Here is a 20,525-nt window from a genome sequence, read left to right as displayed (position 1 = left end):
CACGTCGCCACGGCATCGTTTTTACGACATGAACCACTGCAGTACGACCTTGGAAAATGGAAACCATAGTTACATTATGTCAAGTCAAGCCTTCCTCCCTTCCTTGCCTTGCTGACCGCCTCACACACACACACACACACACACACACACACACACACACACACACACAGACGCACGCACATGCAACTTGCAAGCAACTGTCACTGTGTGTTAGTTGTATATGCAATTATTAAAATGTTTATTAATTTAATATACAACAAGATTAGTGAACGAAAACATGAACCTGTGATTATGTGAAGCATTAATTAAATAACATTGCTCACGTCATTGGAATGAGTTTGGAAACGCACAGCCCGTGACAAATGCTGTTTTGCAACTCTGCATCTCCTCCTCCGCCCCTGTTCTGTCTGTCTCTGTCACTGTCGTGACCTGCATGCACGTTTATGACATTACTGTATATTAGAGTTAGACTGCATGCCTCGCAGCGACGCAGCCTAAACCTTATGTGGTACTGGTGGTAGGCTGTAGTGGTGGAGGCCCGTGATTTTCCATATGACGAAAAAAAAAAAAGATGCGGTCCCCACTTTGCTGCCTCGGTAGCCCCGTGAGTCAGAACCCAATGGTAGTAAAGTTTCTGACATTTTCGGCACGATAGAATGAGTTGACCCAGGGGGTTCCGAGAGGGGCTACTGCCTCGGCACTGTCGGCATGTCACATTTAGTGGCATTCGAGTGCGTCAGGTTTATCCTTTATTAAAAGGACGAGACGTGAGGTCGGGGGGGGCTACCGGTATGCGCTCATGCAAAACACTGTTTAAATGGCTTAAGCATGACTTGCAGCATTGTTTTTAAATATGAAATATTTATATGATAATATCCTACCAATTTCATATGACATGCTTTTACAAAATTTTTTTTTTTCAAAGGCTATTATTAGTTTTATACATTTTAGGAGTGAAAACATATGTTTAGATGCCTGTGACAGCCTCTCAGCTGGTCAAACAATGCTGCTCCGCTGTTCTACGACAGAAAAACAGGTGAGGACAAAGCGTACGACAGCTCCCGACCAGACGTGAGTTTTGTCAAGTTCAATTTCAAGCTTTGCCGGAAATGGTAAATGCGTGCACCCATATTTTGGCGTACGCACGGTTGATAAATGAGGGCCTATCTCTATAGTCATGTGCTCAAGCTGGATCTGTCCGATATTTCATATTCATAATTGGCTAACATTGGCTTTCAAAGTTTGCAGGATTGGCCCGTTTTGAACAAAAAGCCTCAAATCATGAACGTGCAATTTACGTGAAATCTTTCACAGACTTTCCTACTAGGCTGAGGAATATATGCCACCCTTTCACATTGGCCTGTTATAGCGCCACCAACAGGTGGATTTTTGCAAAACACTTTTTTGGAACAAAATTCCTCAAATCATCCAATTGCCATCCAAGGCATAAGAAGTAATGGCACCCTTTTCACATCCATCCATCCATCCATCCATCTTCAACCGCTTATCCGTAGTCAGGTCGTGGGGGCAACAGCTCCACCAGAGTGCTCCAGAGAGCTGGGAGATCCCGAAACGTTCCAAGGCCAGTTGGTCAATGTATTTCCTCCAACTGCGCCTTGGTCTGCCCCGGGGTCTCCTCCCAGTGGGACGTGCGTCGAGGACCTCCCTAGGGAGACGCCCAAGCCAAGAGGCATCCTAACCAGATGCCCGAACCACCTAAACTGGCTCCTTTCCAGGCGAAGGAGCAGCGGTTCTACTCCGAGTCTCTCTCGTGTAACTGAACTTCTCACCCTATCTCTAAGGGAGATGCCAGCCACCCATCGAAGAAAACTCATTTCGGCCTTTTCACATTGGCCTATTAAAGCGCCACCAGGAGGCCTGGTGGAGACCTGTGCCCGAGGGGCACTTTATTTTCTTTTGGGTGGAAACCTCATATGTCCAAAACTGTTACTTTTCAGGATTCAAATTCAAAAGCATCCAAATAGCAGATCTACAAGCTCAAAACGTGTAGCTTTGCGCCGTGATTCGAGCTTGTGGATCTGATACTTTTGAGGCTTTTGCTCTGCAGTATGATCAAGTAGGTTAATTTATGGAAAAAGGTTCAAAATGAAGATAAGAGGTTTCTTCTCGACAGCAACGATATGACAATCAGTATACAGTACAGACATTGTCACAATGTAACCAACTACCATAGAAGTACACATAACTACTTCCATCTCTGCAAATAATTGCCCTCTATCATGCTACTGACCTCTTTTTTTAAAAGAGTTATTTGTGACAGCTATAGCCTCGATCGTTGGGAGTGGAATAACGCCACGGTGTTGTCTGTGGCGCAATTCAACTGACTGTAGCCTGTACTTTAGCCTACTTTGTCACTCGTTGACAAAGAACTGATCTAGTAAAAAGCTGTCAACAAACAGCTGTTGACATGCACGGGCTTTTGCAGAACCAGTCCTTTTCGGCGAGCGACGCCCATCGCACCACTACGCTTGATGTATCCGCTCTGCTCTAGAGGCTTATTGGACATCAAACATATAACTATCCGATAATATATTATCCACATAATAAACATTCATCAAAGCCAATATCATCGGATTATGAACTCACTCACCCGGCACGCAGATCGTAGCACAGTTTCATCAAACCCTGAGATGATCGATTTGATTGATTGACTGATCTTGAATTCTGTTTAATTAGATTCCTACACATCCACCTGCTTCATCATCAGATGGCAGCGTGTCCTGGTGTCCTCCTCATCCGCGTCCATATCGCACGCGTCCTTATAACCTGCCTCGATACTTTAAATGTTAAATATTGAAATAACCCGCTGCATAAATGTAAAGCCTTTCAGAAAACCAGCAACAGATAATGCCACAGAACGTGTCGGTTGTTGTTCATCCACAAAGCAGACTCGTAGAGACAGACATACTGACTCACACTGTCACTGACCCCCCCGCTGTTCTGTTTGACCCGTCCTCTTTCGCGTCTGTTCTGTCTGTCAGCGCAGACCACTCACTGTACACACTACTACCGGTGGTGCACTTCAAAATAAAATGTCTCAGAACGTTCAACAATACATACAACAGCACTTCAAAATAAATTATGATTTCTGTCGTTGTTAATAATGCACTATATATGCTATCAAGATAATACCAGTAAGACGCCGCGCGAGAAACAACAGAGCTTCTTAATATGGCACAGTTGAGAAGCAGGAGTTAAACTATTAATCTGGTGTCGTGGATTCGTCCATGCATGCTACAAAAAGTAAAAGTGATTGTATTTCAGCCTGAGTTTGTTTGGTGTTTAGCTCCCTCTGGTGGAAAGGTGGAAAGTTGAAGAATATAAAGTAAACCGTGAATAAATGTGTGGAGAACATAGCTCCATACAGGTGTCAGTGATAGAACATTATAAGTAACAATTCACATCCTATCATTGATTGATTGATTGAATGCTTTATTAGACTAAAATGTAAACAGCACAGAGGTACAGTAAAATTAACATTTAGGCACTTGTTTCCATTGTGGAATAAACAAATACAAATAGCCATTTACAGAAAAAAGGAAAATCTGTGGCATGTATGAACCCTCATTTAAACGGAATTTAATATCTAACTCCACTTATACTATCTGTAGCTTTCTGACAGATGCTTTTTCAGGTCAGTTTTGAAAGGATTTAAGCAAGTGTTTCACATCATTTAATGGATGATGTCAGGACATCAGTGAAATGACTAGCATTTCTATAGGAACAGTGTCTAACGTGTCTGACAAAGAAATTTAGCTAAAAGCAAACATTCAATGGCTGTAATGCTTGTGCATTAGTAGTTCACCCAGAATATAACTTATTTTATATCATATAATGACACAGCCCGCCATGAAGCCTTGAATTCATGGATATTGTTTTATTTATTGCATTCCAAAACCAATAATTCGATAACCAGGTGGCTGCTCAGTTGAGTCTCCTAGTCCTACCAGATACTAGTACTCTGCACCGGTCATTGATGGTCATGAAATTATTGTCTTAGGAATACAGCAAAAACAAATCTCTAAATTTGTCTTGGGCTTCCAGCCTTCCACGCCTGCTGTGCAGCCACACAAACAGGCAAATAGTGAGATAGAGCAGTCATTCCTAATTAGTTGCATCATTTAAGGAAAAACAGCTTCATTGATCATTTGAGCCGGTGATATAAATACAAATATTTCAATCAACCAATCACCTTAAAATACCGTAATTGATCCATAGGTCAGTCTCCTCGCGCTTTTTATTTATAATAAATGTGCTGCTCCAATACAGTGCACAATTTTTGCATCTTAGATTATTTATTTATTTGAGATTATTTTACTTTTGATGCAGTATAATAGTAATAATTGTTTGGGGTATTAAAAAGGTCTTTAAAATAATAAGACATTGCCTGTCAATTAAAGTGAGAACGCCACAACTGAAATATGGTGTAGAGTTGGTCCACCGTCAGACTTTATTACGCATCTTTGTACATAAACAGAACCACGAACAAATGTTCTGAAGTCATTACATTTTGGATGTTTAAACATATAATGACAATTTTTGGAACATTTTATATATTTTTAAAGGTGTAAAAAGAGAAATCACAATAGCAATTATTGTTAACAGAGTAAGTCAACCCTTTGAATTACTTATTTTCTATCAATTACACACCCCATGAAGCCTTGAACTCTTGTTTTCTGTCGCATTCCGAAGCCAAAAATGTGATGACCGGCAGAGTCTCAAGAAAGAGTCCTGACTGATCAAATTGTCTCAGGAATGTGACAAAAAACTAATATCCATGGGGGTCCATTCAAGGCTTCATGAGTTCACCATGGATTGTGTAATTGATAGAAAACACATGTCTTCTGTAAAATTAATGTTAACACATATAAGACAAAAGAAAGGCTGGCTAGGGCAGGACGTTGGGGTTGGCCGATGACCTCTTGACCTCTCAGCCCACGGAGGCCAGGATGACATCGACGGCCGTCTCATCTCCGCTCCTCACAGTCACCTGCATGGTGACGCCGTCAGCCAGCGCCAGGCGGGCTCGAACCAGGATGTCGTGGCCTCCCCGGAACACACCTGGAGATGACGAGGTAGAGATGAGCCGTGGTTCTCAAACAGAGTGGCACCACGAGAGCTTGTACATCTGACATTTTTGAATGGCCAATATATAAAACTTGGATAAAGTTGTAATACTGTATTAACACATTTAGCTGGGGACCACAGATTGAGGCTTTAACATACAGTATATCACAGACCATTAGGGTTTCATGGAAGATGCTTATGAACATATTTTTTGCTAGTTTAGTTTGACCACTTCAAATGGCAGAATCTTTAAATAATAACCGAAAATAGTCAATCTATCAACAAGCTCTCATAGATCGGACATTTTTGCTGTGCAACATGCTTCCATGGAAGACATGCTGATTCTGTGGAATCCAAATGACTGTAATGAGTTGTGTGAGAACTGTAATGTATGCAAACACCCACCAGCCAGAAACAGGACATGAGAGTTCTTGTTCTCGGGGACTTTGTCAGATCTCTCACACGGCTGCATGCCCAGGAAGCTAACAATGTTTCCCACGGCCTCTGGAGATGAACACAACAGCAGTCACAGTCAGCACCACGGCAACTACAATTAAGGCATTTTATAGCAGACGCTCTTAAGCCAGAGTAATTTCAGTAAGCAAGGTAAACACAAGGTAAAACATCAAATGCATAGAGATAGTAATCTTATTTCCATTTTTTTGTAAATTAACGCTCTACTTGATCATACTACAGCGTCAAACAAAAGCATGAAAAGTAGCAGATCCACAAGCTCGAAATGTGGCTGTGGATCTGCTACTTTTGAATCCTGAGACGATATGCTCCTTCATTATGACAAATAATTGTTATTATTGTTATTTATTTGTTCCTACCGTCCAGTGTCCGTACGGATGCCAGAGCGAAGGTCTCCTCTTTCTCGAACTCCTCTCCCACCTCGTCCCAGGCCGCTCCAAAGTTAGGCTTCAGCACCTTTTGGATGTGGTCCGCTACCGTTACCTCTAAGTCCTCCAGCTAGGAGGGGAGGAGAAATGGGTCAAAGCACAATCATAATTAGAGATTTAACAATACAACATTTTCGTTCCCGATACCCATAACTTGCGTATCGGACAATACAGAGTACAGATCCGATACCAGTGTGAAATTTCCAAAAGAATCAACGACAAGTGGGGACCAGGGTTCCTTGAGAGGGTTCCAAATGGACCCTTACAGGTCTATAACTCTGAGAATGTAACATGGAACCAAATGGACGCGTACATGTCTTACACACTGAGTTATGGGGTACTTGAAATTAAAAAGTTTGAAAACCGATGATCTAGGAATAAATCAAAAACCCATGAATAATCTTTACATTTAGGTTAGTACCGTATAAGACAGATCGACTGAAGTTCAAAATACAAAATAATTGAATGACTGTAAATGACGACATATGTGATAAATGACATGGTATCAGAACTGGTAGACTGACATACTCGCCGATACCAGCATTCTAGGCAGTATTGGCAGCTTTTCTGATACTGGTATTGGAACAACTCTAATAATAATAATAATTCAAGCTCATTCAGGGGTTAGTTCATTTCAGGTCAAAGTTCAGACTCCAGCCACACACCACGTATTCGTCGTCATAACCGTCGTCGTCTGGTTCTCCAGTGTTGGGGTCGCAGTCTCTCACAAGGTACTTAAGAGTACAGCTGAACGTACACGACACTGCAACACACAATGTTTGTAATGTTCAAAACATGTTGTGAGCTTCTAGATCAGCTATATTTGGTGAATGTTACCCCCAGAATAGGGATGCTGGGGTTCAAGTGGTTTAAGAAAACGGCAAGTATGACAATTATTTTCAGACTCTCCTAATGGAAACAAATTTTCTTGTGACACACTGCATCTTTGGGTTACACATTTACATATCTTTGCTGTCGGGAGGAAACCTCATAAATCAAAAACCTAGGTTTTAGAGTTATTGAACACCCTTTATGTCTGTGTATTGTTTCGAAAATATTGAACCAATGGAAAGTAGTAAAAACTGGACCATCAAAATGTCTGCTAAAGCAACTAACTCCACCACCTCTCCCCCTCTCATGGAAGTAATTTACAATATATAAAGTAAGTTACAACACCAACTTTGATGAGGCTGTATTGCTTTGTTTAAAAAATATAAGGTTTTCTTAATTTCCTGAAAAATGTATATTTTTCATTTCCTGAAAAATGTATATTTTTCATTTCCTGAAAAATGCACATTTTGGAGTTACTGTATGAGGTTTCCTCCCGACAGCAGAGATATGTACGATTGTACGTACTGTTGTGTTAATATGACATAAGGTGCTACTGTGATATAAAGTTTAATATAATTCAGGGGTGCCGTGGAAGAAAAGGTTATTTACAGGGGTGACCTGAGCCAAACCTTTTTGATAACCATTGCATTAGAGTACAGCAAAAAGTACACTGTTGATGAAGTTTATCAGAGAGAAACTAAGTGTTAAATTGATCTATACTGATTGTATATAGAGTGTATATATTAATTAATAGGACTCTCCGATTCTCCAGGTTCTTTAAGAGACGGAAACGGTTTTACGAGCTTGTGTATCTGCTATTTTCACTACCTACTGTATATGTGACACTATTGTAATGAGGACCTTTCGGGGAGTTGCGCTTACAATTACAATAGTCTTTTTGCTTGAGACAAATTTATGCTCCGATGCACAATGGTGTCGCCCGTTTTGAAACAGACGTAGAGCTTGTGGTGTGTTGTGAGCTTGTAGCTTTGACGGCGTGTCAATCTGGCTTCAGGGGCTCCTTCAAAACAGTAGCAAACTGCCCCAGAGCACCAGGTCCGGAGAACACACGTCATGGAATAAAGCTTTCTATGGAACCCAAAAGAGTGGTGGGCGATCCATGGTCACATCACATACCAGCGGTAGGGTCGTCTTCGGGTAGTCGGACCAGGTTGTAGCAGGACCCGGGCTGACTGTACGCGAGGTTGGCGGCGGGGATGACCTGAAGCACCTCGTAAGACTCCGAAGGCTCCATTTGCACCATCACCTGATGCACGTGCACACATTGTAACTCACTCACAACTCATTTTGATTAAGTGGCATGATGGGATAAACATGGGGTTAAACCCTCCCCCAAAGATTGAAGACTCAACTTAACTCAAGTAGTAACAAAAACATTTCAAATGACAAAAATATGACACTGGTTGTGAAATTAACACTGGTTGTGAAAACAGAAAAGGAAAACGGAGGTTTTTACAGTATTGATGCTTGGACAGACAAGACAGACAGAGGGTACCTTCTGCAGGAGCTGGTCGTTGAGTGTGTTGGTGCAGTCGAACTGGAACACCATGTGTGTGGAGAAGGTGTGTTTGATGCAGCGCACCACGTACTCCGTCTCAGCCTCCGTCAGCTGGACGGGCTCCGACGACTTGAAGAGAGGACCCAGGGCCTGGAACTCTGGGATGGCCGATAGTTGTTCTACCAACGCAGCGGGGACGGGACCATGTGAGAATTAAACATTGAGAGTATTGTGGCAAAAAAATATTGTGATTAACGGTATTATTGTGATACTCAAAATATGCTTAAACTGCACTTGAACCCTCAGCATCACTATTCTGGGACGTTCAGCTAAATTGTAGTACTACAACAAATAAATGTACTATGACCTATATTCAAAAAAAGAATTATGTTTAATCTCAATTCTCTGTCGTATACTGTATGCAGTGTCGATCGTGACCCTTGGCGTCGCTTGCCGACATGCCAAACGTTGTGCGATGACGGGGCATAAATGAGACTTCACTCACCCGAGTAAATGTCCTGGCGTGATGGAGCCATCTTCTCTGGAAGCTTGCTGGTGGCAACAGGAGCCATCTCTGCAAACATCACCACAAACAATCTGTCACATAACCTTGTGAATGTTCAAATGAATCCAACGTTAGAATCAGCTGAAATCAATAATGCTGCATATTACGGGCAAAAAAACAGATTCGTACCCGTCTTCTGTTCGCTGATGGGGTGAGAGGCTAGAGGCACCGACTTCATGTCAAAAGGTTTTTCCGAGGGCTCCAGGGTGTACTGGTGGAGAGACTTCTCAAGACCAGGGACAGACACCGACAAACCTTCACACAACACACACGTAAGTCAGTTATCAGCCAATGCGCTACAGTACAAACCCAAACCGTGTTGCTTCCGCGACACAGTTTGGGTTTCTGTAGTATGCCATTTACATTGTGCGACGGAGCAATAATTAGGCGTTAAACTTTAACTTTTCAAACTTTTCAAACCACAACCCTCCACTCGAAACATCGCTACCAATGCTTAGCCTTTTCTTTCCTTAGGTCTTTTAGTTTAGTTTACTTACTTTCTACCCCAAGAAGAGTCTTGTTGCTACAGATTTTTTTTTGTCTTGCCTTTGTCATTTACATGACATTGGTTTTTAAAACCCTGTAGCACTTTGTGATTTTGCTCGTGAAGTGCGTTATAAATACAATATATATTTAATAGTTACCGTTGAAGATGTACGCGGCATTGAGGGCCTTCTGCTTCTGCTGCAGGACGTTCATGTAAAAGGTCGCTCTGTCACGCACTTCATCATCACTGTCCATCATACACCTAGTAGCACACATATACATAACACAGGTTGTACAAGCGACTATGCCCATCAGAATTATTCAACACACTCTCACTCCCCAAAATGCATACTGTGATGTCTTGGGACAAATGTGAACAAAATGTCAAACGTCTGACTGGAAGGGGGTACCATGCCAAACAAAATGGTGCCTCCTGGGAACTTCTGCACCCCAGGAATGTGAAAGAGCCGTTCTCAAACCCAAGACGTAAAATTATCTGCCAAAAACGAGTTTAATAAAAAATCACCCCCGTGTGAAGTGAGGGGCGCTTTACCAACCCTTATCATCGCGATATCATAAAATAACATCATATGCCGATTTGCTCAGTGAGACAAAACAAATTAAACTCTGTTCATTGTTAATGGCATTCTGTTCATTGTTAATGGCATTTAATGTTTGTGTTAGTGACAAAACAAACATTGTCTAGACAAGACAAACATTAAATCTGTATATAGGAGAGGCTAGCGCCCCTTAAAAATAAATGTACTATGACATCAGGGATATCCATCCCTGATGATGTCACGATGACCTGGGCACCATATATATGGGGGCTAATGTCCGCTGTGACCTGGGGGCTTGCCTGGGGTGACCAACCAACACACCGACGGGAAATGCTAGATTCCATAGTAAAAACTATGACAATGTAAAGTACCTCTGCATGAGAACCAGCACGCTGGGCAGCAGGTCGTCATTCTGGGCTCCAAACTTAGCCAAGGCGCTGACCGCAGCTGGACATGGACAGTTGATGGACACAGTTATGAATCATCACCCAAACATTGACACGGTGACAAACATGACATGAAGCCAACAAGAGAAAATGCTCAAAACAACTCGATCACGTTATTAAGGACTCATTCATTACATGTTTATCACTGAATGTATATGCAAGTTATGCAACTATCCTCTGTGTACACTTTACCGTGCATGTGCAATAATTCATGTCTATATACACAGGTATATATCAATTTCAATTGAAGATTGAATCGAAAAAAACGGGAAGAAAAAAAAGAAAGAAAAATTATCCAATTACAGAAAATAGCAGATCAACAAGCTCTTGACCAGTGGTTCCCAAACTGATGATTGTCATTCTGGGGGTCATTGACATGAAATAGATAGAACCACTGATATAGAAACATATGTTTCTCAGAAAACTGTAATGATTTTAGAAGGCATTTTGTAGAATGTGATCTCAGGTCTTAATGCCAAATTGTCAAAATTGTCAAATGTTACCTAAGAAAGAAGCAAACATTGTGAAAATAGCCTAACTACAAGCTCACAAGTCAGCTTGTAATTCGGCAATTTTCACAATATAATGCAATGCTTATAATTCCAAGTGCTTGTAAAGCCCAAACCAAACAAATGGGTTGAGAGGCAACAAAACGGTTTTAGCGTTCATGATATGTTCTGTTGCACGTCGGTGCATGTTGACGCAAGCCGACCCAAGTGATTCAATTCAATGGTTGCTTACAACCACATAAGTCTATCTACACAAAACCGTTTGGTTGCAAGGAGCTGCACGACAACCCATCGGTGTGGTTTGGGTGTGGACCCAGTGAACCCACCCCCCCCCCCCCCCCCCCCCCCCACACACACACACACACACGTCCCTCACCGGCGCGGACAGCCTCGCTCTCCAGCACCACCCTGTTGAAGATGAAGCGGATGTACTTGGAGGGGGAGGGGGTGCGCGGCCCCTCCTTGCCCAGCAGGTGCAGGATCTTGGTGGCCAGGACCGTGTGCTCGCAGTCCTCGATGAACTCGCATAGGTGGGCCAGGCCCGTCTCCTTGCTCTCCGGGTTCTCCTCGATGATGCTGATGATGCAGTCCACGATGGCCCGCTTGTACTCAAAGCCGCCCTGCAGGGGAAAGGGGGTCATGGTGTGTAAACCACTGGTTCTTTTTTTCGGTCCCATAATTTTTTAGTTTCCTACATTTAGGATTTTATTATTATATTATTTCAAAATATTTTCAAAATTCAATGACTTTTCCAGTAATTTCATGAAGAAATCAAAGAAGAATCATACTAGCGTCATGTCCAAGGGGTGTACTTGAACATCAAGATGCCTCACGCTACAGATACAGGAGATTAGGCTCCGGCCCTTATGGGGCCTCAATGCTCGGCAAGGCTTACTACAACAACTAGGAGCAGTGAGCAGCCACGCTCAGGCTTAAGAGTCATGCTCAGGGGGACACAGACACATTTCGGGCCTGGAATCGCACCTGGGACAACCATGGCTCTGGCTCCCCAGGTGGGCTCACTAACCACTCAGCTATAGCCGCCACCAACAGTGTAAAATCATTTTAAAACAACTACTTCATTGTCCATTCGTTTCCATATGCACATAACATTTCATCACATTATGCGAGGAGAACTAGGGCTGCAACTATTGGTTATTTTTACTTGGCGATTATTATCGGATTAACAGGATAATCAATAAGCAGGTGAAAACTTGAATCCAGGTAAAAGATGGACTCACGTCATCTCTGAGCATGTTGGAAAGGAAGTTCATCATGACACTGTGCTTCCTGGGATACTTCTGACACAGAGCGCTGATGGCCTGGACCACCACCACCTAGAAGGAAGACAGGCAGACGCTCTTCATCCAGAGTCACTTACAATAAGCACGGTAAACACATCAAATGCAGATCATGCAGAGACAGTGTAGTGCCTCTAAACTAGGATCACACTAGGATCACCAAGAAGTCTGAATTATAAACATTATCAGTAGGTAAAGATATCTCATCTTCTGGCATAACGGCAGAGTGTCCTGATAATGGAGAACAAAAGATGGACAGACAGACTGACATGGAGAGACAAACTAGACATTCAGACCACTGTTCATTTCGTTGACTAAAACGACTACCTTTGTTCAGTGACGAAAACTAAAGAAACTTATGACTAAGACTAAATATATTGACATTTGTCAACAAATAACTAGGGCAGTGACTGTGATGAAAGTGTAAAAGTGTAAAATCAGCCAAAAGGCCTGCCAAAATACTTTGTCGACTAAATCAACTGTAGTTTTAGTTGACTAAAATCATATGATATTTAGTCAAGTAAAACATTTCAGACGTGACTGAAACCAAATGAAGTTTTATCGAAAGGTCTACGCCTGAAACTAAAATGAAAGCGTGCTGCCAAAGATCCGACGGTGATTCATTCAGACCTTGAACTCGTCGGAGATCTCGGAGACGAAGGAGGAGATCTGCTTCATGAGGCGGTCCACGCTGCTCTCGCTGCCGGTCTTCAGCAGCGTGGTGATGGCCAGCGTGGCGATGCTGCGGTTGGAGTCCGTGATCAGGTTCTCCAGGTCCAGGTTGCACGCCGTCACGGCCGACGGGTGCTTCATGGCCACCTGTGATGTAATATAGAGCAGTACAACACATTGGAAGGGGCTCCCGTCACATTAGATAACGAGGATAGCGGTGGGAAAAGTACTCACAATTCAAAGTATCAATACTGCATTGTAGAACTGCTCCGTTACAAGTTAAAGTCCAGAATTCTAAATGTACTTAACTTGAGTAAAAGTACAAAAGTGTTGGCTTCATAATGTACTTAAAGTACCAAAACTAAAAGTAGTCTTTATGTGTTGCATCGCGACACATTGTGAGCTTGTAGATCGAAGATTTTCAAATGGCTGAAATGTATATAGGGCTGAAGTGGCTAATGTATGTTGACAATAATCACAATCTACAAAGTAACTAGTACGGTAACTAAAGTAAAAAAATAAATAAAAAGTAGTAGTGGATAGTCCTCTGGTGTAATAGTGCTGAATTCCACCCTAGGCCTAGGCTAGGCTGTGCAGCGGACACAGGGAGGGTCTCTGAACGCACCTTGTTGAGGGTCCTGACGGCAGCGTATCGCAGGGCGGCTTTGGGAGAGCTGCAGAACAGCTGGAGAACTGTAGAAAAACACGTTCACAGATCAATCTGAAGTAGTCGTGTGCAGCAGAACTACCAAACCCAAGCAAACTTATACAAAGTTTCAAGTATATTTTTTATCAAACATCTGCTAGTGTGCTTGCCTATGGATATACATACTGTTGACTTTGTCATCAAGACTCATCATAACACATACAAATAATTGACATTAATCAGTGCTCAGAGACAGGCGGGGCGTTACCAAGGGCGGGTCTCTGGTTAGAGACGGACGTAGTATTGAATCAATTCAATTGGGGTCTGTATAAACCAATGGCGACCTTGTCCCTAATTTTTTTACGGTCTATGGTTTGGGTCTCAAGCTAAAACATTTGGGAACCAGTGATTTGGAAAATACAGTAGGCCTACATTATTCAAGAAAGTGGTTTTGTGTAAAAAAGAAAGTGTTATTTACCAGAGACGGCGGGGGCCAGCTCCCTGGCCGTACAGTTGGGCATGTGAACGATGGCAGACGCTGCTTCATACACCACCATCTCATTCTTGTTCCTCAGACAGCTCTCGATGAAGTCAAACAAAGGACTGTCATGCCTGCAAACACACACAGTCATATCATCGCTGTCGGGGCAGAAACCTCTTCTTTTTTGCCTCTTAACCTTCTTATTTTTGTAAATTAAGGCCCTACTTGATCATACGATAGTCACACAAAAGCATCAAACGTAGCAGATCCACTGACACATTTTGAGCTTGTCAGTTTGCTAGTTTTGCCATTTTTGAATCTTGAAAAGTCACAGTTTTTACTATAAACGGAGGGCAAAACATACTCTCTACCCATGCTTTCGGCCTGGTGGAGACAAAAATGGTCAAACATTGGCCATATATTTTTTTAAAGCCTCACGTTGTTTTCACAATATTTACTGTATCTGTGGCTTGTCAGAGAGTGGAGGTCTCCACTCTCCAGTTCAAATGTTATGTTGGGGGTTCCCCATGATAATTTGGGGGGGACGCCCATAGTTCAAATATGATTATTGTAAGTTTGGGGGGTCCCCACTCAAACTGTGTGCAGGCATTTGTTCCGGCAAACCAAGAGTCCGGCAGTCATTAGTCTGACACCCTACCCAAACACTAACCTAACCTAACCATAACCGCACACGGATGCTATGGGTGATTTCTAACCCGCAGCGCATGTCTGAAGGGACGGTGGTGTCGACCTGAAAAGGTTGAGAACCACTGGTCTAGGCCACTCCGATATCACCGACTAGAGTTCCCAGTACCTACCCTCCCTCCGTCTCGTCCAGCAGCTTGCTGGCGATGCGGATCAACATGCAGTAAGCGAACGGAGACTTGAGGCCGGACTTGGTGAACTTGTTGAGCATCTTGGACACGGCCAGGCGGTCGTTCTTCCTCAGGTGGTACAGCAGGCCCAGGGCATGGTACTGGATGAACAAGACACCGTTTCACAACCCATTAAAACCATCGGGGAAAGCATCCGGGTAATCTTTTTATTTCAGTCATATAATTCATATAAAGTAGCTTTGTCAGAAAACGCTTATTTTTTAGAACATTGGTTTTAGAACAGTAGTTCTCAAAAACAGCTGATGTACACGCTCACAGCGAGTCACTTTGTGCCACACTGCGAATCTTGAGCGTTTCATTTTTTTTGAATACGTTTGAACACAAATGTTATCTTCTGGTTCACATGTTCACAAAACATTTTCCGTGGCCAAATATATATAAAAATGTGGGGGTCATTTATGGCATGACAACATTTGAGAACTACTGCTGTAGTAGAATGGACCTCAGGGTTAGGGTTTAACCTCAAAGCTTGAAACGCACCTGCACCATGACGTTATCACTAGAAGCAGCCTCCTGGGCCTCGTTCACCCAGCGTTTCACCACATCATAACTCATCTTCACCATATGCTGTGCACACACACACACACACACACACACACACACACACACACACACACAGGAAAAAGGACTTCAATACCCACAATGAAGTTGCATTTGACAAAGTCCGATCATTTCAAGTTTAAAACGAGGAAGACTGTCATCTCCCAAAATGGGAGATGACAGGTGGAAACCTGATATGTCGAAAACTGTTACTTTTCAGGAATATAATCCGTAGTAGGGCATTATTATTATTTATTAACACAAAAAGGAGATGTCTGCCTGACTGTTGGTGTTCTTACCAGCGACGACACCAAGGCTGAGCTGGACACGCTGGGAACTTTGTCAACGATGGCCTGCTTCATGTACCTCTCTATGGCCTGCAGCATGGTGGTCTGCAACACAAGTTAGGACATAACATAGTTCCTTTGCTGGTGAGGAAATGCAAGCTGTTGTTGTAAAGTAGCAGTTGTGCCATCTAGTGGCCGTTCTTTTAATGGCACTCTTCACTTCCAAGATGTCAAGTGGTTAAAGCCATGGTCATACCATTATAGTATGGGGTCTTCAACGTTCAGGCCAAGGATCCCTTAGGCGAAAGACACTTCACTATGTAAACTTGGCCTTTTACTCTGTACGTACTTTTTTCTTTCTACACCAAACCTTCGGCTAATGTTAAGCTCAGAATAGGGATGCTAAGGTTCAAGTGGTTAATATAAGAAAAGGGTCCCATCTATCCTCAGAGTTACCTCTGAGGACCTCCTGTCATGACATTATGGAGACAGTGAATATGCAGCCCAGGAGATGTACTGAGTAATGTACTTACATCAGTGATCCTGCAGAGGGCTCTGATGGCAGGTCCTCTGTACACGTCCTCCTTGCCCGTCATGTCCTTGGTAAGGCTTGGTAAAAGAAAACACACACAAGATTTTAAATATCAACTCACTCAGTCATAATGCATATTGCATAATGTCTACTTTTAAACACTTTCCTAACAAGAAAAAACAAAACACACTGAACAGTCTTTTTTGTTGCTTTTTTGTTTGTCACTGCTGTTGTATCCTACTGACTCACTTGCCAGTGAGGAGCCCCTACCGAGAGGACATAGAGCCTTCTTCCTACTCCTCCCGCCCAACACTCCCTACCGACAGGCTCCACCCCAGCCCGTAGCAGGAATACGAGTACATACAGTGACACTAATATCAAGTCAATGCTCGATTAGTCTGATATCTAGTCATTGAGCTAGGCTACTTTGAGTACATACACTGCGCAACAGGCTTTCATAGAAGACATGCTGCTGCCTTCTATGGAATTCAAACTGAGAACTTTAATCCATGTGATAGTGTTCAAGTTTCAATGTCGTATTCTCGCATGATTTCTCTCGCCTGACTGGAACACCTTGAAAACGCGTCTTCGTAAAACATGTTGACACCAACCTGCTGGTCACGATGATCACATCTTCTGAGATGTTGGCCATCTCTTTGATGGTTAGGTAACACATCCTCCTCAGGGTTTGCTGAGTAGACAAAACAAACGCCTTTCGATTTGTTCAGATTCACAACCAGATGCACAACGTCACTGCATGTGACTGAAGATAAACATATAGTCAACAAAACAACATTAAAAATAAGAACTATTTACCTACTTAACACCTGAGGCAGATTCTACACATTCAGAAAAGGTTATATTGCGATATCAGTGGCGCTCAAACCTTTCCATGTCAAGGCCCCCCAAATTGTATTTAGCCGCGGACCCACATCGCAAAATATTTTGTTCTGCCCAGCAGCAAAGATTGGAGTTATTCAAAGATTTGCACACATTTTCCAGATTCTACAAGCTTGTACATGCTGCTATTTTTGAAAAGCCAAAGTAATGGTTAAAGTGGTTAATATCTCAAATGAAACCTTTCCCGGTTTTAATGGGTTAAACCCAATATTCTTAGTTTCCCGCCTAGGGATCTATTCTAGGCCCACTCTCATTCCCTCCATACCAAATTATATTCACCATAAATAGCTAATAAATAGCAACGATGCGTTGTGACCTTGTAGATTCTCGCAGATTTTCGCATAATAGCCCCAGAATAGGGCTAAGAATAAATATTTGTCACATTTGAACACTAAACAGACTTACGTCATTGGACTGGAACAGCCTGGTCATCGCAAAGAATGCCTCCGTAGCCTCCGTGGTTCCAAAGTGTTCCCCCTTCAAAGACCAGATGATAATAGAATGAATCAATGGTCAAGTAGGGCTGCAACTAGACGTTATTTTCTTTGTGGTCATTCTATTGATTATTTTTCAATTAATCTAATACAAATCAAGATGTGATTTATTTTTGTATAACAGCATTATTTTGTGTGGTTGCCCTCTGGAGAACCAGTAATTGCCAGAATGTATTTATTTATCTGTATAAACTTTATTTTGCATGTCTTCTTGAGGGTCTCTGTGACGTCATGTGGGTCAATACATCATAACCATACTGTACTTGGTACTATGCATTCAAAGATTAAAATTGTCGGTTTACTTTCTGTAAAATAGCTTGTAAATATTCGTAATTTTTGCGTTTCTTTTGTGTGTGATTGTTTCTAAAGTGTAGTAGCTTATTTGGTCTTGCTACCTAATGCCATTTAAACCACTGGCTCTCAAACATTTTCATGTCAAGGACCCCAAATTAATATGCATTTAACCAACGACCCTCCCAATCTAAAAACATTTTATGCCCCTCACAACGTGTCACATCATGACACAATGTGAGCTTGTAGATTGACTATTTTCAAATAGCCAATGTATAGGTTTAAAGTGCTCACGTGGCCTATAGTAGTCGCTTCTTTTGGCCTTGTTTTCATAAACCTGGCTTGCTCTTTTCTCTCGCAAAATCTGGTGAAAACAGCAGTGACAGTGAGGCAGAGCGCTGTACCTGGTTGAGGAGGTAGATGATCTTGGTCAGGATGTGAAGACATCTTCTGGGGTTGATGGGAGTCTCGTTGAAGATACGTGCCTGAAAGACACGAGGAGAGAGTTCATTCTAGAGATGTGCCAAATACCACGATTCCGAATCCCATAACCTTTGTATCGGTCGAGTACCAATGAATCTCGTCCGGTGTGTAATTTCAAAACAATCCAGGACAGTGGTTCTCAAATTGGGGTCCAAGAGACCCTCGGGGTTCCTTGAGGGGGTTCCAAATGGACCCTTACAGGTCTGTAACTATGAGAGTGGAATGGAACCGTAAAGATTCCATTTGTACACTCTCAGAGTTGTGGGGGTCATTGAAATTGGTAAAACGGTTTGAGATAAACAAAATGCCATTACTAATTGATACAGTGCTACAAGTTAGTAAAATAATAATGTAAATAGTACAGTTAAGAGCATAAGATGGGTATACATCAACTGAAGGATTGAAAATATGACTGGAAATGACAACAGACACATCGTCATGTGCTAAATTAGATGGTATCAGAACATAGACTGACATACTCGCCGATACCAGCATTTTCTGCAGTATCGGCAGCTTTTTCGATGCTAGTGCATGGTGCCGCTTGACTGTGCAGTTAGGATTTCCTAAGGATTAGGATTAGGATTTCCTATTTTTTTGTGTATTAATCTATACACCATGGCATGCAATGACATCCTCTGTATACTTTACCTCCTGCAACACTGCACTCTTCTCCAGGTGTTGAAAAGGGTTCGAGCCACTTCCTGATTCAATAAGAAAAAAAGTGATTTAGGCTTACATAATTCAAACACTTAGAGTAACTTGTAATTATCTATGAACCCCTGATGACCCCTGGTTTAAAGAAAATACTTTTTACAGTAACGTCTTTGGCTAATTTAATTCTGCACATATACGTATAATGTGTCCACTGGCCGTATTTGTGCATAGAAAGATTGTTGTATTTTGCTTAATTTAGACATCACAGAAGGTGACAAAGTTGCCCACTTTGTATTTGCACAAATGTTCTGATGAATTGAAAATGGAGGACACTCATGTAAACAAGTCTTAGTGCTTTTTCTGGTTATATTCTCAGTAGCAGTTCTTTTTTATTAACCTGTACCCCCATTCTACAAATCGTGAATACCATTTTCAATCAATCCAACAGTCCACAGCAGTTGGGATGGCTAAAATGCAAGAGGACACATTTCACTCAACTATGTGCAGAGACAGATGCAGGAGCCAAAGACTGGGCACTTTGTGCGGGACACGAAAATTAAATAAGTCCAAAAATATATTAAAATGAATGATCGCTGCAACGTCATGAAAGAAATGCTAGCATTAGCTAAACTAAACAATCAGCAGCTTGTTACACGTAATCAACATGATTGTCAACATTAGGATTTATTTTATCAAACTGAAGCATCTCATAAAACACTTATTAATGAAACAATGCGCGAATGAATAGCCTATACAATGCAACTATATAATGTCATAACAAAACCTCTAAGCTAGCTGACGTTATAGCTTAGATGGCTAACTCTGTTCGAAACACCAAAACATCAACAGTCAGTTATTCTTCTTCATTGTAATATAACTGTTACTACAGTAATATCTCACCAGACTCCTCGTCCTTCTTGTCGAACTTTTTAATCATCGTTAAACGACGTTGTAAAGTCCAGTTGTTATGATGAACCTCTAAATGCCGAACACAGAACAGAACTTCCACGTCACACTGTTGGACTTCCACGTAGACGGAAATGCGTCACACGAATCCCACCGCAGTTCTAGGAAAGCCCCGCTGTGATTGGCCAGTAGTCGCTGTGAATGACAGTTCTCTGCTTAATACTCTATGGCTTAAACCAGTGGGGGGAGAGAGATGTTGTAAGATCTGCCAGTCAGGAGTCAGGACACAATAATGTCCAAACAGAGCACACTTCTCACCTGTCCAATACTAAAGGCTTGCATATATAATAGCTTATAGCTGAGAAAGTAGGTGCTCAGAGTTCACTTGTCATATTAGTGCAGTGTCATTTTGTTCCACATGATGGCAGTCTGACTCTAAACACACTCAGTCATGATGGCAGTCCAAACACACTCAGTCAGCAAGCATGCACATCCAGTGGTTCTCAAAGTAGGGTCTTGGCACCACCACCAGACAA

General features: G+C 42.2%; 1 protein-coding gene across 1 annotated transcript; it reads right to left on the bottom strand.

The window, feature by feature from the left end:
* Nucleotides 1-4,441: 4,441 nt before the first annotated feature.
* On the bottom strand, nucleotides 4,442-20,108 carry copg2 (COPI coat complex subunit gamma 2). Its single transcript, XM_080757232.1, has 24 exons — nucleotides 19,984-20,108; nucleotides 19,078-19,130; nucleotides 18,351-18,431; nucleotides 17,567-17,638; nucleotides 16,873-16,952; nucleotides 16,263-16,338; nucleotides 15,742-15,834; nucleotides 15,383-15,469; nucleotides 14,825-14,982; nucleotides 14,004-14,137; nucleotides 13,505-13,572; nucleotides 12,838-13,026; nucleotides 12,148-12,243; nucleotides 11,283-11,526; nucleotides 10,323-10,398; nucleotides 9,550-9,653; nucleotides 9,035-9,160; nucleotides 8,846-8,914; nucleotides 8,338-8,519; nucleotides 7,959-8,088; nucleotides 6,656-6,753; nucleotides 5,922-6,060; nucleotides 5,494-5,592; nucleotides 4,442-5,082 (listed from the first exon to the last, which is right to left on the bottom strand). The coding sequence occupies exons 1-24, from the start codon at nucleotides 20,018-20,020 to the stop codon at nucleotides 4,952-4,954; spliced, it is 2,622 nt and encodes an 873-aa protein (XP_080613358.1). The 5' UTR covers nucleotides 20,021-20,108; the 3' UTR covers nucleotides 4,442-4,951.
* Nucleotides 20,109-20,525: the final 417 nt, after the last annotated feature.

The sequence above is a fragment of the Protomyctophum bolini genome (assembly GCF_963924005.1).
Source record: "Protomyctophum bolini genome assembly, chromosome: 23".
Classification (NCBI taxonomy): domain Eukaryota; kingdom Metazoa; phylum Chordata; class Actinopteri; order Myctophiformes; family Myctophidae; genus Protomyctophum; species Protomyctophum bolini.
The sequence above is the reverse complement of the archived record's forward strand: the minus strand, read 5'-3'. Positions and strand labels throughout refer to the sequence as shown.